This window comes from Puma concolor, chromosome B2 (genome assembly GCF_028749965.1).
Source record: "Puma concolor isolate L17-30 chromosome B2, mPumCon1.1.hap2, whole genome shotgun sequence".
Classification (NCBI taxonomy): Eukaryota; Metazoa; Chordata; class Mammalia; order Carnivora; family Felidae; genus Puma; species Puma concolor.
Window position 1 is genome coordinate 13708924 of NC_141671.1, and position 25405 is coordinate 13734328.

The 25405-nt window shown below is 40.9% G+C and overlaps 1 protein-coding gene across 2 annotated transcripts in view; it reads left to right on the forward strand.

The window, feature by feature from the left end:
* Window positions 1-25405, forward strand: part of DTNBP1 (dystrobrevin binding protein 1) — a 133704-nt gene that overhangs the window by 26252 nt on the left and 82047 nt on the right. For both annotated transcript variants that reach the window (XM_086706226.1, XM_086706225.1), the window contains exons 5-6: window positions 6080-6212; window positions 17900-18032. In XM_086706226.1, coding sequence (XP_086562352.1) covers window positions 6080-6212; window positions 17900-18032 — 266 coding nt within the window. The remainder of the gene's footprint in view (window positions 1-6079; window positions 6213-17899; window positions 18033-25405) is intronic.

Here is a 25405-nt window from a genome sequence, read left to right on the forward strand (position 1 = left end):
TCTGTTAGGATGTAGAGTGCTTAAAGCATAGTTTTCTGATTGATTACCAGACTTTTAACATGACTGTTAATAAAGCGTTGCTTATGTGCAGTCGTGCGCCCTCTCAGCGCCAGCAATATGCACCTCCTTTGTGGATGTGCTCCTCATGCTGTATCGTGGTTGTGATATTCTAACAGCTGTGTTTGAAATACAATTTGGCCATCTTCTCGCACACTGTTTTAAAGTGGGGGTCAAGCTGGTATATAAAGTTTTCCTACGTAAATATTAGCCGGAACTTGGTATTGTCATGTGGATGTCCTGTGAGTGCTGGATGATCAACAAAAGGCATTCTTTGGCGGACATCCTACACCATATGCTTGTGTTGGCAGACAGACCCAGCAATGCGTAAAAACCAAAATCCTGTCCGCCAGGCCTATTCCAGGATTAAAAGGTAGACATTAGAGATTTGATAAATGCAACTGACCGCGTGAATATATTAAAGAAGAAAAATACGTGGCCATCAGATGCAGAAAATATAACGGACCAGTTGTATAATATCATACAATTAAACACAGGGATTCAGTACAATTCAGCATCTAATTAAAGTAAAATGATTTAGCAAGTTTTTGTAGAAAGTAACTTCTTTGTCCTGATAAATTTCCCCAAACCTGAAGTATTTATTTGACTCGCAGCATATCAATCCCATATTCAGCCATCTTGCTAAATCTGCTTTTCCAATAATTTGTATGTGGGCCCGGGAGTTGTTTTGTGTAGATGGTAAGTTTTGTTGCTTCCCTTCTAATGTGTACAACTTCCATTTCTTCATGTCTTTTATACTGGCTAGAACCTCCAGAGTAAAAGTAGTTGAAGACCTTCATTCACATTTTGACTCCATCAGAGTTAAATGTGAAAGAGAAATTACATCTTTTGGAAAATAGTGGACAACCTTTAAGACCTCAGGGTAGAGAAATATTTCTTTTTAATGTTCATTTATTTACTTTGAGAGAGAGCACCAGTGGGGGAGGGGCAGAGAGAGAGAGGGAGAGAGAGAGAATCCCAAGCAGGTTCCATGCTGTCAGTGCAGAGCCTAACGTGGGGCCTGGTCCCATGAGTCGACATCATGACCCAAGCTGAAATCAAGAGTTGGACGCTTAACTGACTGAACCACCCATGCGCCCCAAGAAAGATTTCTTAAAGAAGGCATAAAAAGTACCAACCAAAAATACTAATAATTTTTATCAAAAGTTCTACTCATTAGACAACACCATGAAAAAGTGAAGCAATTCATAATACAGAGGACAAGTGTTCATAAAATAGGAACAACAAACCAATAAAAAGAGGACGATAACCCAATAGAAAAGTGAGCAAAAGCTATGACCAGGCATTTTACAGAAGAAAATAAAAGAGTGGCCAGTAAACATGAAAATGTGTTTTGGAGTTGATTAGTAATCAGAGAAATACAAATTGAAACCACAAATCTGTACTCATTAGATTAACAAAAATTTAAGCCTCGAGTGTCTGTGTGGATGGTCATTATTTGCAGAGGACAGTGTGGTTTCTTGCCTTGCAAGAAACATGATGAGGAACGACTAGAACTAGAGGGTGTAGATCCATTGCCACGATTGCATTAGAAAGCATGAGTTGGCACTAAGTAAGAGTTGAAGTTGCATATACGTCTCCAAGAGCAGTTCTGTTCCTGGGGATATTTCCAGAGCATTGCAGCTCAAGCTTTCCCCTGAGAACATTGGTATGGCACATATTTCCTCTGATAATGTCAGCTTTGCATTTATTACCTAGGAAACAGAGGAGGCTCCTTGAAATCAGAGGTGGCTAGGCCCGGGCAGGTGGCTACTCATCCCAGGTCGCGTTGAGCCTGTCTGGGAGGTGAGGGCACTGTCTTGGATGCAGCTGTAACTCATTTGTGAGACATACACATGTGCACCGGGAGACTTGTACCAGGATGTTTGAGCAGCTTTTCCAGAACTTTCGGCAGTTACGCAGTCCCATCTACAGAATAAATTCTAGTGTTATTCGTAAAATCAAATACCACACAGCAGGGACGATTAGTGTACTACTGCATCTGTGTGAATCAGCATGGGGAGGCCCACAGTGTTCAACAAAGACTGTATTCTGTAGAGGAGCTTTAACAAATAATTCTTTTGATTGTACAAAGTGTTTTATAATGAAATATATAGGAGAACGAATTTCCTGTAAGATACGTTGTTGAATTCATGCTATTTGAGGTTCTTAAATTTATTCACAGCGTTATTGTAAGACCCACATCTGATCAAAAGTACCTCTGTTGTTTTCCAGAAATACAGTACTCAGCTTTAAAGATGAAAGTTTACTGGGGCGCCTGGGCGGCTCAGTCAGTTAAGCATCCAACTTCAGCTCAGGTTATGATCTCACGGTTCATGGGTTCGAGCCCCATGTTGGGTTTTGTGCTGACAGCTCAGAGCCTGGAGCCTGCTTTGGATTCTCTGTCTCCCTCTTTCTACCCCTCCCTCCCTCCTTCCCTCCCTCCCTCTCTCTCACTCAAAAATAAAGAAACATTAAAAACATTTAAAAAGAAATGAAAATTTATCTTAAATTCCTCTGATGTATTGTTGAGACATACGTAAATATTTAAAACGTCTATCTATAATATGCACGGTGTTAACCCAGGATGAGTTTATTTTGTCAGACTGTCGCTCATGTATCTTTGGTGGCCTTGAACCAAACAGTTTCAACCTGCTGGGGCAAATACACTTAGGAACCATTCAGTCTTTTCTGACACATTATTTTATACTCATCTTAAATTTTAAAGCTAGTTCTTACTATATAGTCTTAAAATTCAGATGGTATCTTAGAAAATGAACAGTTGTGGTTTGTCTAGGCTTTTCTACACCTTTTTTCTTTTTCAACAAGTTCTTAAATTTTTTTTCTTTCTAGCAATATATAAATGAATAGTTAATAATGACGTTAGGGGTTAGACTCTGAGGGCAGTTTTTAAAAGTCAGACAGTACATTATTTTCTTATTCCTATTATTGTGAAATACTTGTTTGCCTTCAAATTGAACCCTTAAGATTCATGGTTTAACAATTTGAAGTGTAAGCTGGTTAAATTAGACGTGCTTCTCTGTCTTTGCAGTCCAGAGTGGCTCTCTTCTGTGGTTTCACCGAACTGTGTGTTGGAAATCCTAGTTTCTGCGCTAGCACGTTTGACCTTGGGCACCTAACCAAGTCTCTCTGTTGTTTGTTTCCTCATCTATAAAATGGCACGCATAACACCACCTATCCTGCTTACCAAACAACGTTGTTTGGCAATCACATGAAATTATGTACCCCCAAAGCGCTGAACTATTGAGTTTCATATACACTTGGGTACTGTTATTAGCTGTCTTGTCATTCGTTGGCATTCTCCTTCCAGTGTCTTCATTCTGCCTTTAGTACCCAACAGAAGGAATTTTGGAATGAAGCTGTGGGTTTGTCTTCCTGCTTAAATTTGATTTCCTGGTGTTAGATCTGGTTTTACTCAGAACTTTATTTAGAGGTGGAAAAATTAGCCTTTTTGTGATCATTTCTTATCATGAAGTCAAGTTGATCGTTTTTTTAGAACCTTTTCATTGCCAGCATTTTCACTTCTTCCTTTCATACAGCCTGTAGCACAAGCCCTAGAATATTAAGCACATGAGCTTCAGTGTCAGATTCTGTAGGATTGATCTCAGTCCACTCTGGCCCTTGGGAAAGTGACGTAACTTTATTACGCCTCAGTTTCCTCCTCTGTAAAATAGAGGTGATCATAGTGCTTAGTTTATAAGGTTGCTGTGTGCTCTAAGCGAGATAATGTATGTAAATCGCTTAGCACAGGGCCTGGTACACAGAAAATGCTCAAAATGTTTTAGTTTTATTACGTAATTATTGAATCCGTTCAGTCTCTCATTCTTCCCAATTTAAATGGCATGTTAGTGTATTCTGATATATTTTTTCTATATTATATATATTATTTCTCATGTCCTATATTCAGAATATAATTTTCAGTTTTCCGGAAGGCAAGAACTAGAGTGTAGTTGTTTTAATATTTATGCTGCACTTTAATTTTCAGTAAGACATGGTTAATATCAAAAAATTGTTCTAGATTTTTCAGATTCACCTGATTAACCAGGATAGTTAAGCTTTAACAGACTTTGTTAAAAAAAAAAAAAGAAATAATAATGCACTACATACCTAGAAAAATATATTATTTATCCTCAAGTCAGCCCGTGATATAGGAATTATTTTTTCTTCTTTAGAGTTTAAAACCCGGAGCTAAAAGAATTTGGGAGACCTGCTACCAGGACATAAGCATCAAGTGGGCAGAATTTGTTCTGTTTCGTTCACCATTGTGTCCCCATAGCCCAAATAGGGAGTGGTCAGGAGAAGTTTATATGGATAAATTTTATGAACACAGATCCTTGTTTCACGCCTCAGTTCTCTTAGTCTGGCATCACGGCTATATATATTAACATTGCTCAGCATTACTTAGACTCCTCTTAGGGATCTTTATAAAACTGGTTGGCAGTAGGCATTTAAAAAAAATTTTTTTTAACGTTTTATTTATTTTTGAGAGAGAGAGAGAGAGAGAGAGTGCAAGCTGAGGAGAGGCACAGAGAGAGGGAGACACAGAAACCAAAGCAGGCTTCAGGCTCTGAGCTGTCAGCACAGAGCCCGACATGGGGCTTGAAGTCACAAACTATGAGACTATGACCTGAGCTGAAGTCGGGTGCTTAACTAACTGAGCCACCCAGGCACCCCGACAATAGGCATTTTTAAGTAAACAAAATTAATGAGTGGTACAGCTTGAGTAAAGCTTGGTGTCACCTCTCCAGCTCAGTCTGGAGAGATGATGTGGTCTTCACTGCAGTGTGGGCTGAAAAGCAGGGGGGAGGTGTGCGAGCCTGGGGGACAGAGTGAGGAAACCAGGCAGCTTCTAACCCTCTCTGCCTGAGCTTAGTTCTTTTGTTTCCATGTTGAGAATTTCTTGAATGTTAAAATGTCGAAACCCAAGCAATCTAGCACCACGTACAAATAATTTTGCATCTAGTTTTGATATTTTATTTCTCTAAAGTTCTCTGTTACTTTACTGAGATTCAGTAACAGTTATATTCGTGCTCTAACTGCTGAAAAATCTTAATCTTGGGATGTGTAAATTGTCTTTTTTTAAACCGTGAACTCTGATTTTCAGACAAAATTGAAATACATTTTCTGTTAGATAATGAATTTGCAGTCTTTGTATTTACTGTACTAATGTGGTATCTTTCACAGTGCTTGCTTACCATTGGTGATGTTTTCAGAAGATAACCTCTCCTTGATCCTTCTAAATCTTATCCTAAGTCTTCTCTCTCCCACCATGTTACGACCAAAACAAAATTGTCTGGGAGAAACTGATGACTGTCATTTTTTCCACCGTCCGCAGTAAAAGAAGTTAGAATTCTTTTAGGCCGGTCTAGTATGTCACTGCCATGCTATTAGGAGCCCTTCATATCTGAATTCCTTGTTGACATACATCCTTTTCTCCTTTTTCTGGAATTGATCACTTGCCTCAATCATTCCTTCCTAGACAAGTACTGTTGACCTTACTTTATGCAGTACGTTCCTCTTTAAATGTAAATTGAATCCTATATGTTATAAAGGCATCAAGGAGCTTTTCTGTTAAAAAAAAATTCCTTTTTTAAGGCAAATAATTACCCGGTAATTGTGTTTCGGGTTGTTTTTTGTTTTCCTTTTGGTTGTTAGTGTTGGTTTTTTGATTTATTTTCCTTCTAGATTTGGATTTTCAAATACATAGTTTACTCAAAAGTAGGGTGTACTTAGAAGTGATTTCTGAGGTCATTTCTGAACTTTGTCTTCTCCGGGTAAAGATGCACGGAGACCAACAGTAATTTGAGGTTTTCCGCACTGAATATTAAGTTGGTTCTTTTCTAAGAAAGAAAACAACTTCAGTTTTCTTTAGGTTGGCCTGTTGTGGGACACCAGCAGAGGGGTTTTTAAAGCTAACGTTGAGCAACTCTCATTGTGCTGACTGTCATTTCCTTGTGCCTGAAACCGGGTTTTGCTTTACTCTTGCTCCTCTGTGTTGCAGCTGGTGGACAGTGAGGTGGTTATGCTCTCCGCACACTGGGAGAAAAAGAAGACGAGCCTCATCGAGTTACAGGAGCAGCTACAGCAGCTTCCAGGTCTAATAGCAGATTTAGAATCCATGGCAGCAAATCTGAGTAAGTGTTAACGTTTGTGTCTGTACATGACTTGTAGGAATGAAAATAATTTGGACAGGACTCAGTATGAATTCAAAGCCTTCTAAGAATACATTACAGTCTTGGTCAACATGATTTTGTTTGGAAAAGAGTGAGTTACAGTTAATTTCATGTTCTGATTAACTGAGGATTAGGCAGGAAATGGTTTTAAAGTCTAGAAGTTATTTCTAAAATATATGCTAACCTTTTCTGCCTCAGTTCAGCCTAGGAAATATAATTTGTTGATTCTTAGAGTGACTCAGGGTTGTGTGTGACATCAGCTCTCTGTTTAAAAGTATAAATGTATAAAGTAAAAGGGGTTATAGTGACTTGTTCTGCTTGTAGAATGTCCTCTAAAAGTCATTGCTTTAAAAATGAGGTCTTCTTAGAGCTTCGTATCTTCAAATAGGTTTTTTTCCCCTCCTTGAACACTTGAGAGATGAAAGAAATCCAGTTCAATGAGGGTATCTGTTTGGCTAAATTGATACCTTGTGGAAGTTTATATGTATATATTTATAATTATATATATAATTATAATTATAAATACATATATTATAGTTTTCATTGTAATAAATTACACTCATATTCTTGATTTCTTGAGCTTATAATTAAAAAAATGCCTTTTTTCTTTGCCAGTGCCACATTTTAGGATAACACTGTGGCTCACTCTTTTCTAACCAAGCTTAAGGTCTTAGTGAAATGTAGGAGTAGGAGTATCTACATGGGAGATCAACTTCCTGGGGCAATAACCTGATCCAGTGTTGTAGGTAAGAAGGTGAGGATACCCTACCATCTCTCCTTGTTTTTCAGTATTTTCTTAAGCAAAACAAAAATGATTTACAAAGCAAATCATTAGTAAATTTGACAACAGTTTTTTGTGTGTGGATAAAATGGACCCGAATGGTATTTAGAATGCTGTTGCTGGTAACCGTAGCTAACATTTATAGCACCTGTTATATGTCAGACATTGGTAGGTGCTTTACAAACGTTATCTTTAATCCTTACATGAAACCTTTGAAAGTAGCTATTATTATCCCACTTGACAGCTAAGGAAAGTAAGACTTGGAAAGACTCTGGCTCACTCAGGGTCACGCAGTTCAATGAGATGTGGATGCAGGATCCCCATCACAGCAATGACGCCCTCAGTGGGGATGACAGTTCGGAAGCTGTCAGTAGCCTCTTGGACTGACTATTCTTAAGTCTCTGGCTGTTACAGAGCTCTTCTGGTGGTGGTGTTTTGTGATTTCCGAAGGCAGGGCATGAAAAAGCAATTCTGGGTCTTAAGAGAAATGTCAAATAGCTGTGGTTGCCCTCTGCCTGACTTCCCTCTTGTGGGGATAGTAATGATCCTTGTCCGGCCTTTGATGGCTGACTATAGAAATAGTCTCCAAGATATTTGGAATTTTCTTCTTAGCCGCTTTCTTTTGGCTTATCTTCCTGTATCTAACAGAGTCATTTGCTGTATATTGCTTGTGTGTATGTCTTTGCAGATAGGATAACCTCCCTTCTTTTTTTCCTAGCTGGGAGTACATTCTGTTTATAGATGTTCTTTGTTCGATAGCACTTTCCTGATTAAATGCATTTTGCTGCAATTCTAATTATTCTTGTAGTTAATTCTGCTTGGGAAATGCAGTTTACAGGCGTCTTTCTTAAAATAGAATATACAGGCATACCTCAGACATTGTGGGTTTGGTTCCAGACCACTGCAATAAAGCAAATATTGTAATAAAATGAGTCAAATGAATTTTTTGGTTTCCCAGTGTATATAAAAGTTATGTTTTACACTACACTATACTCTATTAAGTGTGAAATAGCCTCATGTCTAAAAAAATAGCGTACGTACTTTAATTAAAAACTACTTTTGCTAAAATACGCCAACCATCACCTGGGCTTTAAGTGAGTCATAATCTTTCTGGTGGCTCTTGCCTCCATGTCGATGGTCAGGTTGGTGCCTGCTGAAGGTGGGGTGGCTGTGGCAAGTTCTTAAAATAAGACAGTAATGAAGTTTGCGGCATTGATTGGCTCTTCCTTTCATGAATGATTTCTCTGTAGCAGGTGATGCCGTTTGATAGCCTTTCACCCACAATAGAACTTCTTTCAGAACTGGAGTCCGTCTGCCCAGACCCTGCCGCTGCTTGATCAGCTAGGTTTATGTGACACTCTACATCTTCTGTTGTCCTTTCGACAGTCTTCCCAGCATCGTCCCCGGGAGTAGATTCCAGCTCGAGAAACAGCTTTCGTTGCTCATCCATAAGAAGCATCTCCTCGTCAGGTTTTATCGAGGTGGCGGCCATTCAGTCCCGTCTTCAGGTTCCACTGCTAATTTCAGTTTTCTTGCTTTTTCTCCCACATCTGCAGTTACTTCCCATACAGATGGCTTGAACTGCTCCAAGTCTTCCATCAGGGTTGGAGTTACTTTCTTCCAAACTCTTGTTCATGTTGATATTTTGACCTCTTCCTATGAATCATGAATGTTCTTAGTGGAACCTGGAAGGGTGACTTCTTTGTTGAAGATTTCCAATTTGCTTTGCCCAGGTCCATCAGAGGAATCACTATCTATGGCAGCTACAGCCTTGTGAAATGGATTCCTTAAATACTAAGACTTGAAGGCCACAATGACTCCTTGATCCATGGGCTGCAGAATGGGTGTCGTGTCAGCAGCGTGAAAACATCACTAATCCCCTCGTCCACCTCCATCTGAGCTCTTGGGTGACCAGGTACATGGTCAGTGAGCAGTAATATTTTGAAAGGAATCTTTTTCTCCTGAGCAGTAGTCTCCACAGGGGGCTTAAAATATTCAGCAAACCATGTGGTAAACAGATTTGCTGTCATCCAGGCTTTATTGTTCCCTTTAGAGAGCCCAGGCAGAGTAGATCTAGCATAATTCTTAAGGGCCCTAAGAGTTTTGCTGCGGACTGGCTTCAGCTTAGAGTCAGCAGCTGCATTACCCCTAACAAGAGAGTCAGCCTGTGCTTTGAAGCCGGGCATTGACTTCTGTCCAGCTCTGAAAGTCCTAGATGGCAGCATCTTCCAATTGAAGGCTGTTTTGTCTACACTGAAAATCTGTTGGTTAGTGTAGCCACCTTCATTAACTACCTTAGTTGGACCTTCTGGAGAACTTCCTGAGCTTCCAGTCAGCACTGTCTGGTTCACTTTGCTCTTTTGTGTAGTGGAGACGACTGCTTTCCTTAAACCTCATGAACCAACCTCTGCCGGCGTCAGATGTTCCTTCTGCAGCTTCCTCACCTCTCTCAGCCTTCATAGACCTGAAGAGTCAGCGCCTGGTTCTGAATTAGGCTTTGGCTTAAGGCGTGCTGTGGCTGATTCGATCTGTCCAGACCACTAAAATTTTCTCCGTGTGGGCAATAAGACCGTTTGACTTTTTTGTCGTTCATGGGTTCATTAGAGTAGCACTTTTCATTTCCTTTGAGAACTTTTTCTTTGCATTCACAACTTGGCTGACTGCTTGGTGCAAGAGGCCTAGCTTTCAGCCTGTCTCAGCTTTTGGCATGCCATCTTCACTCAGCTTAATCATTTCTAGCTTTTTTAAAAAAAAAAATTTTTTTTTCTTTAACGTTTATTCATTTTTTTTTTTAATTTTTTTCAACGTTTTTTATTTATTTTTGGGACAGAGAGAGACAGAGCATGAACGGGGGAGGGGCAGAGAGAGAGGGAGACACAGAATCGGAAACAGGCTCCAGGCTCCGAGCCATCAGCCCAGAGCCTGACGCGGGGCTCGAACTCACGGACCGCGAGATCATGACCTGGCTGAAGTCGGACGCTTTACCGACTGTGCCACCCAGGCGCCCCTAACGTTTATTCATTTTTGAGACACAGAGACAGAGAGCAACGGGGCAGGGGCAGGGAGGGGCAGAGAGAGAGGGAGACACGGAATCCGAAGCAGGCTCCAGGCTCTGAGCTGTCAGCCCAGAGCCCGACGCGGGGCTTGAACCCACAGACCGCGAGATCATGACCTGTAGCTTTTGATTTAAAGCGAGAGATGTGTGAGTCTTTCCTTTCACTGAAACGCTTAGAGGCCATTGTGCAGTTACTAATTGGCCTCATTTCAGTATTGTTGTTTCTCAGGGAATAGGGAGGCTCCAAGGGAGGGGGAGAGATAGGGGATTGGCCGGTTGGTGGAACAGTCAAAACACACACGACATTTGTCAGTTAGTTCAGTTAGGTGCCCCATCATCATGGGTGTGGTTCGTGGCATCCCAGAACAATGACAATAGTAACATCGAAGATTACTGATCACAGATCACCCACAATAATCATAAAAAAGTTTGAAATATGACGAGAAGTGCCAAAATGTGACATGAACACATGAAGTGAGCAAATGCAGTTGGAAAATTAGCACCAGTAAACTTGCTCAAAGCAGGGTTGCCACAGACTTTGAGTTTGTAAAAAAGCACAATACCTGCAAAGCACAACAAAGTGAAGCTCAATAAAACACGCGGTGCTTGCATTGAGGTCTGCTTGAAGAGGGAATTCTGTTTGCTTAGAAGATACCTCTGGGGGCACCTGGGTGGCTCAGTCGGTTGAGCGACCAACTTCGGCTCAGGTCGTGATCTCACAGTTTGTGAGTTCGAGCCGCGCGTCGGGCTCTGTGCTGACAGCTCGGAGCCTGGAGCCTGCTTCAGAGTCTGTGTCTCCCTCTCTCTCTGACCTTCCCCATTCATGCTCTCTCTCTCTCTGTCTCAAACATAAATAAACCTTAAAAATTTTTTAAAAAGAAGATACCTCTGAAGTCTGGCTGGTTGGTTTTTATACATACTGCTAGTCTGAATTACCATTAGCATTTGAAGCATGCTGTCTTTGGTTTTTACTATATGGATGTTTTTTGTCTGATATTGATCCTTAGGAATGAACGACTAACTGTGGCACAGATAGCTGGTCAAATCTGGGAGTTCAGAGGCCTAGTATTTGTTGGCCTAGAATTGTTGGCCACAGAGAGTGTTTTGAAATTGAGACTTTTAGATAAGTAACTTAAACTTCTTGGAATGGGTGCTGATACTCTTTACAATAGGAAAATATCTTAAAGCCAGATTTGGTGGGCAGAGTCGTGTAAACATGTATCTAGATCATTAAGGTATTTTATGAAGTCATTTTACGGAGTTTATGTATCATTCTTAGATATTGGAAACACTGCTGTAAATGTTTGCTCATATATTACTGGATTCTTTTATTTTTTGGTAGCCTCAAAAAAGTAAAATATCTCTTACCACCTGAACACTTTGATATGTTACAAAGCTTAAATAGTTAAGCAATAGTAAAAAAGTTTGAAAAACTAAGAGGGACTAACTGACCTGTATACAGTCACAGGATTCCCCTAACTTCTTTGAACCTTGTGCTTTGTTGCTGTCAGATCTAACATCACATCCAGTCAGTCCCTCCATCTTCCAGGCCACACAGCACTTTTAGTCTTGCTTTGCTTTCTAGGGCATCTAGAGATGCTTATTACAGAGTAACAGATTTACATGATGGGAGAGATTTGAACCTTTGATGATGCTTTTAGCTCCCTTATCCTATTGCTTAATACATACGACTTCTGATTACTTGATCCCTTGGGAATTGTGAAGTAAGAATGGATAATTCCTTCATTTTTTTCTTTTTTCAAATGGATTGTGATCCCTTCATCTTACATAAGCCTGTGTAATAGATAATTAGTGGTAGTTTGTCATTTAAAAAGGAAATGATAAATACTGGGAACTGGAAAATAACGGCTGTGGACTAGTCTCAGACCTAGGTTTGGATCCCAGTTTCGCAACTTCCTGTGAGACCCATGCAGGTTTCTTGGCTGCTCCAAGCTTGCTTCTTTGTCTGCAAAAGAGAATGAGAGTACCTGCCTCCGAGGGCAGTCGGAGGGTTGAATGAGATGACAGGTGTAAATATAGCACTCCACTCCATGCTTAGCACCAATGTGGCTTCTACTGTGAGCCATGGGCTCTTTGTAGGCTCTGGGAATACAGCACTGACCAACACTGGGTGCGCCCCATCGAGATGCTGACTTTTTAGGGGCGCCTGGGTGGCTTAGTCGGCTAAGCGTCCAACTCTTGATTTTGGATCAGGCCGTGATCTCATGGCTCATGGGATCAAGCCCTGAGTTGGTCTGTGTGCTGATAGCACGGAGCCTGCTTGGGATTCTCTCTCCGCCCCCCCGCCCCCCCCCCCCCCGTCCCTACCCTGCTCGTGCTTTCTCTCTCTAAATAAACAAATAAACATTAAAAAAGAAAAGATACTGACGTTCTAGCAGAAGTCTCTCTCTAGCCTTTGAATTTACAAAACCCCTGTTCTTTGACAGAAGGGTTTGGATAGATGTTATGCAATTTAGCTTGTCCTGTAAAACTATGTAGAATGCAGTCACAGCATGAAATGTGTTGATGAACAGGGTAGCATTCTGAACATTGAGAGATCGTGTATAAGGAGACAAATGGAATGTTGTCAGCCAGATTCTGTACACGTTCTTCTTCTGAAATAACCACAGCATGCCTTTTATCCTAAAACTGGTAAAATGTTTGAAAAGTATTTGTTGAATTCTCTTGAACTTCCACTAGAGGGAAGCCTAACCCTATTCCTTTATTGAAGTTTAAAATGTTAAGGGCTCATCTGAGTTTTCACTGTTGCTTAGTTTATTTTCAGTGACCTACTTTGAAAAGACTGTTCTCGTCATCCAGAATTTGTGAATTCTTCGATAACAAAGTGCTGTAAGAGAGTGACAGCCATATACTGAGCTTCTGTCTTTCTTTTGTTCTGACCTAACCTGATAACGTTGTTTTGCTTTCTTTTTACAAGTTGAGAGGGCGTCTCGCAGGGAGACTGCCACAGCTGCAAGTGTTCCGTGAACTAGATTATTTTATTGTTCAGGTTATTTCTGAGATTAGACCGATCAAGAGGCATATTAACTCTCTTCAGACACCTTTTCATGTACTACAGAGACCTCGTTTGTTCCATAATGGCTTTTGCAAATTAATGCACTTTTTAAAGTTCCTCGTTACCATACTGTCACTGCCGTATTATCTTAGTACATAAAAGAGTAATGGAAGCATTTGAAGAATCTTTCAAGTCTTTTAGTACCTGGCCTCTGTGACCTCTGGGTTTGCAACCAAAGAAGATTTCTTTCTTCCTTGAGGCTAATTAGTGTGTTAGAAAAGTAATCACTAAGTATGAAATCATTTTAGTGTGCCAGCCCATTCTTTGTATATCGGTGGTTCTGCTGCAGATAATACGTATTTGAGACAAATGGCACAAAGAAAAATTCCAAAGAGAATCGCTCTTCCTCTGGGACCATCTCCCCACAAAGATTTGTGAAGCTCTTTCCTGCACAGCTGTCAGGCATTCCCACATGGCTTTTCACAATAAAACTCCACCTATCTTTTCCACTGATCACTAAGTGAGACATATGCTGTTGTTACAGTGAGCAAAACGGTCAAGTCTGAGCTTCTTGTCAAGGTATGTTTGTGTCTGTGGAGGCCTGCTTGTGTTTTTATGTACACACGTTCTCTATGTGATTCATTTCGTAATGGGAAATGAGAAGGCTGTGACGGGGCGTTCGGCTTCTGCCATTTAGGTGTAGTATACGATATTCAGAGGACATCATCCTGTATATGCTTGTCATTATCACTTAAAGGGTTTTTTTTTTTAAGTTTTTAATTGATTTTTGTCAGTACAGTGGATCTATGTTTGATTACTGATTTCAAGCCTGTTAAGAATTAAAATGGAAAATTCCCGTTGCTTCTACTGTTGTAGCTCACTGATTTGGGCCTTATGTGACATACTGATGACAAAGTGTCATCGTGTTGTCTAATGTTTTCTAAGTACTCTGCCCATGTTTAATTTATTCTTTTTACAAAATTTAGCATAGCCTTCTAATATTTAAGTTAGAGGAGCATGAATCATGCATTTGCTTTTTTGGTTATTATTTTATGTTTTGGTGGGATAGAATCATTCTTAGTTGAATTTGATTTATATCCTTGGTATTAGGGGATACAAAGATACAAACATATAATTATTACCCATAAGGCCCTCACTGATTCCTGAGAGAGAGGTTAGTACAAAAATGGTTGTATAATATCAGAACATAAGTTCTGTGTAAGGGTCAAAGATGTGTGGAAGCTCAGGGGAAGAGAGAGCCCTGCAGCCCGGAGGAGGAGTAGCACCACCCCCCTCCCCCGCCCCGGACCCCCCCAGCCTGCAAGGGGAGCACGAGGTTGGGCAGTAGAGACAAGCAGAGGCATCTCAGGGGGACAGGTGGAGTCAGCGAGACAGGAATATGAACGACTCATCTTGGAGTGATGAGTGGTCCTGAAGGTAAGAAGTGGTGAGACTGGAAAAGTAGGTTGTGGCCCCAGGAGGGGTGGGGTTATAGATTTCTGGGTACTAAGTTAAGGAGTTAAACTGGATTCTTAAAGCGCTCGGGAGCCTTTAACTTTCCAAAGGAGAGAACATAAATATGGATTTGATGGTAGCAATAAAATGGCCCCTGAGTGTCCCAAGTATTCTAGATCTAGATTTGCCATTCAGAAACATAACGACAGGATGCTGTCATCCAATTAGGAAAGACATATGGTTTGTTTGTTTCTTATATAGTAGTTCCAGGTTGGTACTAAATCAGTCACATGTTTCACTTGGTCGCTATTTTATTAACCCAAGTATGATCTGGGATGGTAAGTTTCATATGTATCTAGAAGAGAATCTCTCCATGAGAAATTAATTGACCTGCCTGGGAATCAAGTCATTTCATTCAAGTTCCCAGCCTCATTAGCTCTATAGCCAACCAACAGAGCTAGACTCTAAATAGAAATTGCCAGCTGTCCCCCCTCCCCTCCAAAATTATACACACACACACACACACACACACCTATGTATATATATATCTTCAAATATAGAATAATTATTGCTTCCATTACTTATTTTCTTTTTAGGAAAATCATTTGAAATTCAGCCCTCCTCACTTAAAAGGGATCTTAAGTCTAACAACATGGTTTAGAGTATAATTTATAGGTATTTAAGTTTGCTAGAAAAAAAAGAAACTTTATTGATTTTTTTGGGGGGGTCTTTTAGATCCATAGGTGTTTACAACATGATCATTACTGGTCTACAAAATTACTAGTTTTAAATGACCTTTGCAAAACTTAGCTAATTTTTATACATTTTTTTCCCTGCATTTTTTATGGTCAGTTTTATAAAATTTTTTTTTTCAACGTTTATTTATTTTTGGGACAAAGAGAGACAGAGCATGAACGGGGGAGGGTCAGAGAGAGAGGGAGACACAGAATCGGAAACAGGCTCCAGGCTCTGAGCCATCAGCCCAGAGCCCGACTTGGGGCTCGAACTCACGGACCGCGAGATCGTGACCTGGCTGAAGTCGGATGCTTAACCGACTGCGCCACCCAGGCGCCCCTATGGTCAGTTTTAAATTACTTACTGTCAAATGCTAAGTTAGGTATACTTGGTATTTATATTTATTTGTAAGTATACAGTATTTATATACTTTACCCCCCTGGACCCTTTTGACATCTTTGCAAGATGTGAGTTGTTAGCCCTTTTTTCACTGATGAGATGTCTCCCCTCATCTGTCAGGAGCAGAGCTGGGTTTCCAAGCTATGCTTCAAAGCCCTACTCCTGACCAGTCCCCTGTAAGCTAAGGATGACAAGGTAACGTGCATGATGCTGTAGGAACCGAGTAGCTTATAGAGTTAAATGGATTCCATATTAAATTTAATTATTCTAGTTCTTATCACTAATCAAAGTGAAATAGCCGTTTAAATAATCCTATTAGCTATGATCCCCTTTTAAGACCCTGTCAAGCTGGTTATAACAGAATGAGCTGAATATTGCTTCTTCAGGGCCAGTAGTACCAGCTCTGACACTAAGGCTCCTATTAATTTTTCCATTTAGTGTAATAACAGAAAATAATCTAAACAGCAATGAATATAATAACATTATTTTGCTTGTTTTCCCCCGTAAATTCACTATGTACTGTTCAAATCATTATTGAAAATCTCAGATTCAATTCCTCATTGATTGACACTTAGAGTTTGCGTATTGTTCGAGGTAAGGCTTTCCATAATCATATATATTAACAGTCTTTTGTAGCCCCTGAAGATACATTCAAAACTGTTATGAACTGCATTATCATCAGCCCTTTGCAGACTTCCCAGTGCTTGACAGTGTATCAATATAAGTCAGTACCTAAAATGTCTTTGAAGAGGAGTGCTGAACTGTCATCACGTTTGTACTTTTCAGTAACATTTTATTTTCCACCCCAAATCCGTGTCTTTAAGCCCTAAGCCTTACCAAATAGAAGAGGAGGGAGGTTTTATAGATAGCATAGATATTTAGTCAGATCTTTGGATCAAAGATTAATGACACAAACAGGCCAAAATTTGCATCCTAATAAACCTAGAACTGCAAGTTGAAATTTGAGGAGTTTGCTTCCAACCCAGATGCCAACAAAGCTTATTTGGAAAGTCCTCAAAGTCTAGTGGCTACGTGAAGGAATTCGATGCACAGAAATTATAACTGGAGAGCGGCACAGCCAGCTTACTCCTTGTCTGCTGCCCCTTGTCTTCCCCACTGGGTGGCTGTGACTTCCAGATTTGGGAGTCGGTCTCTTGCTGGACCTTTCCCTCACTCTTCATCATCTGTGTTAGAGGCCACTCTTTTGAGTTTCCCGAGCATCGCATGCCTCGCTCTGCCAGGCCATGTTGTCTCTGAAATATGTCTCCCCTCTACTTTAAGCTCGAGGGGCACAAGGACTGTCTTTTTCATCTCTGTATCCCAGGATCTGGCGCATGTAGTATTTGGTAAGTGGCTGCAGTGCTGTTTGGGTTCTAACATCTTTGACGTCTAAAACTTCTCTGCTGTCTGAGAAGACAACCAGATTCTCCCATCTGCAGCTATGAAGTCTTGGTTCACTTGGTCCCCTATCAATTCAAAATGACTGTTGTGTAAGAGAGACTCGGTTCTGATTCCCAACTGCCCTTCAGTAGCTAGGTGACCTTGTGCAAGGCGGTGAATTAATTTCTGCAGACTTTGGTCTTGAATCTTTTAAATGAAGGATGTGACTGCATAATCTCCATGTTCCGGTGAAGCGGAGAGCTCTGTGGCCTTAGAGGTACAGTAGAGACTGGCAGAGCTGTCTCTTCCCCACCACCCGTGACCTGTGCTTACTGAGCACCTGTCCCTTCTCTGCCGTGACTTGTGAAGATTGACGTATATCATTTGCCAAGGCAAAACAAGTGCTCTGCTCATGTAACTTAGAATCTCGAATTTTAAATCATGCTTGGTATAATTTGTGTTAATTCTAATTTGCCATATTCTCATTTGAAAATTGATTATTCACATGTGGTAGATGGGATCATTAGGATATCACATGAGATAAATCACAATGCTCTGTTGCCTCCTCATCCTGGTTAATAGCGTATTTAAAGTGTGTTGGAAAATTACGTCTTGGAAATGAAATCTAAAAAGAAGCTGCAGACAATTTGAAGTGTATTTTAAAGTGGGTCAGTGTGTTTTATTTTGCTTTAAGAAAGCTTAACAAAGAATCTTAAATAAAGGCAAACCAATTTCAGCTTTTAACTTTTGGACATTTTTTTCTTTCTTTTCTCCATGATCGAGGATTCTGATTGTTTTTGTTTTATTTGGACCTTATGTACTTTCAGCTCATTTAGAGGCTAGCTTTGAGGAAGTAGAAGACCACCTGCTGAATCTGGAGAATTTATGTGGACAGTGTGAATTAGAAAGATACAAACATATGCAGTCCCAACAATTGGAAAATTACAAGAAAAAGAAGAGGTGAGTTTGCAAAATTGGTCAACGGTATTCATTTTACGTGCTGTTCTTTGTAAGTTTGGGCTGATGAAAGACAAAGGTCGCAACTTGTAAAGCTCATTTATAAGCTTTCCAGAACATGACATATACATACATATGAATTTTGGTACCCCTGTCTGTTGCCATTTTATGGAGATGGGCTCTGGAAAGCTAAGGATGGGATAATTGGGGCGCCCGGGTGGCTCAGTCGGTTAAGTGGCCAACTCTTGATTTCGCCTCAGGTCACTATCTCATGGGTTCTTGAGTTCGAGCCCCGCATCGGGTTCTGCTCTGACGTTGTGCGGAGCCTGCCTCAGGTCCTCTGTCTCCCCTCTCTCTGCCCCTCGCCCCCTCAAAAATAATAAGTAAACGTTAACAAAGTTAAAAAGTGAGAGGGGAGCAGAGCAACAGGCAAAGCTTTCCCAGAAAGCAGGAGCCCTGACCTCATTTTCTCCCAGTGGCATATCTGGAACTGCCTTTTTCCTTTTCTTTCTTTTCTCCTCCTTTATTATTAGAGCAGGAAGAAAAGGAATCAGAGTCCAGGCTGTGGAAGGAGATTCGTTGGGTTTGAATCTCTGCTTTGTCACATTCTGGCCGTGAGACCTGAAGCAAGTTAGTTGATCTCTTAGCCTCGATGTCACCAGCTTGTAGTGAGGATAATAATATACCAGCTTCGTTGGGTTCTTGTGAGGATTAAATGAGGTAGTAGTTATCAAGTGCAGAAAGTGCTCTGTAAGTATTAGTTATAATCAGGATTGTTGTCACTGGGCTGATGTGAACTAGATGCAGGAGAGAAGCCCCAGGGTGACGGCTTGTGGAACCAGCTACAGCGTCCCATGCAGTGCCACCTGGGATAGGGTTGGAAGGTCCACGGGTGGTCCGCGGGCAGTCCACGGTAGCTGACAAGAGTGCCCAAGACAGTCCACCGTCTGCCCTGTGCAGAGCGAGGAGTGGAGCTTTGAGGGGGTTTGCGATAGGTGCAAGGAGACAGAAGTCATGGGGTTGGAGTCAGGGTTAGGTCGAAGAGCAGACATAGAGGGAAAGGGAGAAAGATGGGTTAGGCAGAGCACCCTATTGATTTTAAGATTATTGGTAAATTGAGGGGTGCCTGGGTGGCTCAGTCGGTTGAGCGTCCGACTTCGGCTCAGGTCACGATCTCATAGCTCGTGAGTTCGAGCCCCGCATCGGGCTCTGTGCTAACAGCTTGGAGCCTGGAGCCTGCTTCGGATTTTGTGTCTCTCTCTGTGCCTCTAACCCACTCGCATCCTGTCTCTGTCTCTCTCAAAAATAAACAAACATTAAAAAAAACACTTAAAAGGTTATTGACAAATTGAGTAGTTCTGGATCTAGGGTGTGGTGATTATAGGAGGAGGGTGTTGTTGACACCCACAGCAAGTGCTGTTCACTGGAGTGCAGGAAGTAAGAAGGGGAAGCTGATATATAGGTACTGTAGATTATCACACTGATGTCATGGTTTTCTAGAATAATGCCAAGGGATAGAGCAGAGATGAAAACTGAGTATTCAGAAATTTTCAGTCAGGTCCTTGTGTTCCATCCTAGGGATGGGTCTTAAGTGTTACTGAACCATAAGGATCACCTGGGTGGTGTTTAACATGGAGACTCCTGGACTCCATCATTGGACCGTCCCAGTGCCAAAGGAAATTCCAGCGGTTTTGCTGTTGACAAGCATTCCAGGTGATTCTGATATGCACACTTCAGGGAGAGACCTTTTGAGAGACAACCAGGAGAAGGTGGGATTGGGTTGTGTGCAAGCTCTAAATGGAAGAGCTTCAAAAGGAGCTCCAGGGGGGGCTGTGAATAAAATTGTTTGCAGAAGTTTGTAAGTGTATGAATTTTTCTGGAGGTACTTTCTGTAAATTGCATTTGCCTACATAGATTACCAGAGTGTAGGTGGCAGCATTGAGTATGGAGTCCTTGTCAGAGAAGCGACTTTGGAAGGAGTGGGTGAGTACTGGGACCCAGGGGGTTTCAGACTGAAGCACTGGGGCAGGAGGGATGAAGAACTTTCCCTCAAGAACAGTAGAGCAGGGGCACCTGGGTGGCTCAGTCGGTTCAGCATCCGGCTTTGGCTCAGGTCATGATCTCACAGTTTGTGGGTTTGAGCTCCGCGTCGGGCTCTGTGCTGACAGCTCAGAGCCTGGAGCCTGCTTCGGATTCTGTGTCACCTTCTCTGTCTGCTCCTCCCCCACTCGTGCTCTGTCTCTCTCTCTCCCTCTCTCAAAAATAAATAAACATTAAAAAAAATTGAAAAAAAAACAATGGAGCAGAGTTAGAGATGGTTCAGCTGGTCTACAATTTTAAATGGAAAAGTAGGGAAATACTCTGTTGTGAGGATGTTAATCATATAACAAGTTTATTTATAACACAGGTTTCAAGGAGCCTGGTAGGAAGGCTTAGAATTTTGAAAGGACATTTTTGCTGGACTTTGGGCAGTTTGGGTGCAGGTCATGTGACCCTAGGAGTTACATGGCTTCTCCATCTGTAAAATGGGGAAAACAATAGGACATTATAGGGTTATTTTAAGGAATCAGTTGGTGTAGTGCTTAGAATAGTGCTTCGCACACGGTAGGTGCTATGTCGGGTGGCCAGTGCTGGCTGACTTATAGGAGTACTTGTTCAACTGTGAGTAGATGGGTATTCCGTATTTTTATGCCGTTATATTTTGTAGCTACTTGAACACAAGAATTATATGAGCATTGTGGTTTTTCTATCCATATGCATTATGATTATTTGAAACACCTTATGTGATACTTTAATATGTAAAATTAAATTTCAGGTTTTCCTAAGTTGGTTAGACAGAAAAAAGTAATACAATGTGGAACAATGAGATTTTATATCATTCTTTTCTTCACTTTCACCCAGTGACTTAAATATATTTTAATTAGTGCATTCTAATTTATATATTATAAAACGAAAATTAACTTTAGTGTTTGGAGAGCAGCATCACCTGTCATTTAAATGAAAGCCAAAGTGCACTGAACAGGTACATTTCACGTAATTGAAATGACAGAGTATTCGTCTTTCAAGAGGTAGAATTGTGTAGTACCAAGAGTGTGAGAGGACCCAGTCCTGACTTCCGTCAGTTACCAGCTTGGGCTCAAGCCATTCTTCCTTTTGTGTGTTATCCTGTTGTAAAGCTTTCCTTAATCTGGAACCTTCTTGATTAGCGTCTGAAAGCCTTCTAAACAAAAATTACCTCTTTTTAATAAACTTAGATGTGATAAACAGATTCGTTGGTAAGCGCCTGTTACTCTGAAATACGTAGGAAAAAATAGCCTGGCTGTGAGGACTCCAGTTTATAATCAGTGGCTTGAAATCTACAGGTAAAATAATGGTAAATATTTCATACTCTGACAGGCCAAATTTTTAAAATTTATAAAATTTACTTTCTATTTCTCAAGGACAGCATCAAGTTAATGTAAAATGCCTTAACAGTTAAACCTAAGTTTTTTGGTGAGAAATTTCAAAGGTGAAAAGTTTAAATTAACTTATACTTTGAGTTTCCGAGACTTTGTCTAAAAAAAAAAAAAAAAATATATATATATATATATATATATATATATATATATATACAGGTATTTATCTGTTAATACTTAATAGTATCTTTATAAAGTATCTATTAATAAGTGCCAAAGTATTTTGTATCTAATTGTCTAGTGACAGTGCCTTGTGATTTAAAGTCTTTTTTAATCCTGAAATGATGATTACTATGGCTTTAATTCAAAATTATTAACAGAAATACAGTTTGTTTTGGTTATTGTGGAAAGTTCTTGAAGACCTAAGCTTGAATTTCTCCTCTGCTATTTGCTGCCTGTCTGACCTTTTGCACATGACTGATCTTTGGCTTCCCTATCTGTAGAGATAATGATCCGTTCTTGCAGGGTTATGGAAGATAAGAGACAGTTTTGTTTTGTTTTAAGGGCCAAATAAAAGCCTTGCACATTTAACTCACAGAATCACTCATAATTCTCAGTTCTAGTTAACTTTCTAAATAAAATAGTGGAAATGTTGAGTATGAAACATTGCTCAATACTATTTATAACCTGTCATCTTTCTGAAACCTTTAACCTATTTTAATAAGCGTATAAAAGGATGAAGTCTTTTTTTCAAAGAAATTGTTTTTGAAGCAATATATGTAGTCAAGCTATACACACACAGACACACACATACATATATACCTAAATACATATAGTTGATTAATTCTTGGTTGTAGGATAAATAATTTGTTTGGGTTGACAACACTGAGAAAGTAGAGCAGTTTTATTCAGTCAAGATTCAGATTGATCAAAATCGTCTTTAAATAATCATGTACAACATTTATTATTCAGAGATGTTTTATTTATATTTCAGCTTCTTGGTTACTTCAATCTTGTATCAAAACTGGGAATGTGATGAAGGCTGCCGTAATGACACCAAAGTAGTTTAAATTGATACAGATCTTCCATGTAACACCATGGGTTGAACACAGTCACTTGTTTTCACTCTAACTTTACAGAAACTTTACTTTTTAAAGTTACAATTCACACGAACAGAAAGACTGTAAGAGGAAGTGGCAGCAGATAAGAGACGTTATCAACATTTTGGAAAACAGGAAGATAAATGAGGAGCAGTAGCTGACAGCGGGGCAGGGAGGGGTGTAGAAGGGCCCAGATGTGAAGCATCTGGTGTGTCCCATGGGATTCTAGAAGGGCTCACGAAATGAAGGCACCTGGAACCTTGTGTTGGAAGTACACATGTGGAGAAGATACCCCCCCTCCTCTGCTCAGCCTCATGGTCACCCCAGCCCCAGCTCATCAAGCCACATAAGGTTGTTCCTGAGAGGCCCCAGACTTCGAGTCTAGACACGTTTGAGGGCAGGTGGAGATACTGTTACAGTTGGCCCTTTAAACAACGTGGTGATTATGAGCGCCAAGCCCCCACACGGTTGAATACCCCTGTGTAACTTTTGACTCCCCCCAAACTTAACTGCTAATAGCCTACTGTTGACCAGAACCCTTACTGATAACATAAAACAGTTGATTAACACCCATTTTGTATGTTATATGTGTTGTTATTTTTTTGAGAGAGATGACCCCGTGGCAAGCAGGGGAGGGCAAAGGGAGAGAGAGAGAATCCCAAGCAGACTCCACTCTCAGCTCGGAGCCTGAAGCCGGGGCTCCGTCTCAGGAACTGTGAGATTGTGACCTGAGGAGAAATCAAGAGTCCAGTACTTAACCAACTGAGCCACCCGGGTGCCCCTGTTTGTAGGTGTTCTATGCCATATTCTTACAGTAAAGTAAATGACAGAAAAAAAATGTTACTAAGAAAGTCATAAGGGGGGCACCCGAGTGGCTAAGTCGGTTAAGGAGCCACTCTTATTTTCGGCTCAGGTCATGATCTCACAGTACAGGAGATCGAGCCAACCACCTTGGGCTCGGAGCTGGGTGTGGAGCCTGCTTAAGATTTCTCTGTTTCCCTCTCCCACTACCTCTCTTCCTGCTTGTGCTCGCGTGCTCTCTCAAAATAAATAAAGATATTTTTTTTAAAAATCATAAGGGAAGAGACATTTACAGTACTGTACTGTGTTTATTTTCAAAAATAATCTGCGTATAAGTGGACCTGTGCCATTCAAACCCGTATTGTTTAGTGGCCAACTGAAAATTGAAAACAGAGAGGTCAAGTGAAAGTCTGCATATCAAACGGTAGGGCTGTTTAGGCCTCTTTCCTCACTGGCTCCCAGAGCTCTGGGAGCCAAACTTTCATCCCCTGTGCAGATTATTGGAGGGCTCATCTGAGATATTGACCAGCCCAAGAGGAGAGACCTGCCCATGTGGGCGTTTGGGGGAGTGGTCTGATGAAACAGCAGGGTCCACACCTTAGCACCCTCCTGTGCTGAGCTCTGTACTTGTGTATGTGACTTCCAGTCGGCTTTGTCATGCTTCACTCTTCAGTATGAATGGACAGCTGAGGAAGAATATCCAAATGAGGAAAGCTTCCAGAGTGAAAAGGGGCAAAATAAATAGGAAATAAACTAATAATAGTTTGTGATGCCTTGTAAGAGACCATTTTGCATTTATGAGACATGAACAGGATGCTACAGAAAAGAAATAGAGAACAAGAAAGAGCTCTTAGAAATAAAATATATGATAGCAAAAGTATAGAATTTCAATTGAAGCATTGAGAGATAATGATCAGCCTCTGCGTAAGAGAATAGAAAAAAGGAAAAGCTGGGTGCCTGGGTGGCTCAGCTGGTTAAGCATTGGACTTTAGCTCAGGTCATGATCTCAGTTTGTGAGTTCAAGCCCTGCATCGGGCTATGTGCTGTCAGCGTGGATCCCACTTTGGATCCTCTGTCCCCCCTCTCTGCCTCTTCCTCACTCGTGTTCTCCCTCCCTCTCTCTCTCTAAAAAATAAATGAAGTTTTGAAAATTGAAAAATACAGCAAGATTGGGGCACCTGGGTGGCTCAGTTGGTTAAGCTCTGACTTCAGCTCAGGTCATGATCTCATAGTCCGTGAGTCTGAGCCCCACACCGGGCTCTGTGCTGACAGCTCAGAGCCTGGAACCTGTTTCAGATTCTGTGTCTCTCTCTCTGCCCTTCCCCTGCTCGTGTGCGCGCGCTCTCTCTCTCTCTCTCTCTCTCAAAAATAAACATTAAGAAAAAAAAGAATTTAAAAGTACAGCAAGAAAAGAAAAGCTAAGAATGTGGAGAAAGTAAGAGAATTCCTGAGTCTCCTATCTTACTACTAGAAACTTCAGAAAGAAAGAGGAAAAAAAGGCAAATTAACAAAGACCTAATACAACACAGTTCAGAACTGAATGCTATGAATGAGTTTGGAGGGACCCACCAAGTACCTGACAACATGAGTGGAAAAAGATCCATTGTCAATACATATTGTTATAAATTTCACTACAGTAGGAATAGAGATCATAAAAGCCTTCAGAGAATTCTTAATATTAAGGTTCAGGAATCAAAAGGAACTTCAGCTTTTCAGCAGCACCCCCAGAACTGGAAAATGATTTTCACTTCATGTTTACTTAGCGACATTAGAGCAAGGAATGTTCATTCCCAGGTGGACAAGGACTCAGATTTCGCTCATGCGCACGCTGTATCAGGAAACTATGGGAGGACGTGCTCCACCAACAAGGGAGTACAACAAGGAGAAGGAAGAACGGACACAGAAGAGGGGTGCATTGCAGTGAGGATCCATCCCCTCGAGAAGAGAAACAAAGGGAAGGCCCAGGGGGATGGCAAAGAGGAATTTTAGCAGGCCTGGTGAGCAATCCAGACTGAAGAAGGAAGACCTTCTGGAGGATTCCAAGAGCAGTGTTTCCAAGGAAAACAAATGAAACGAATAG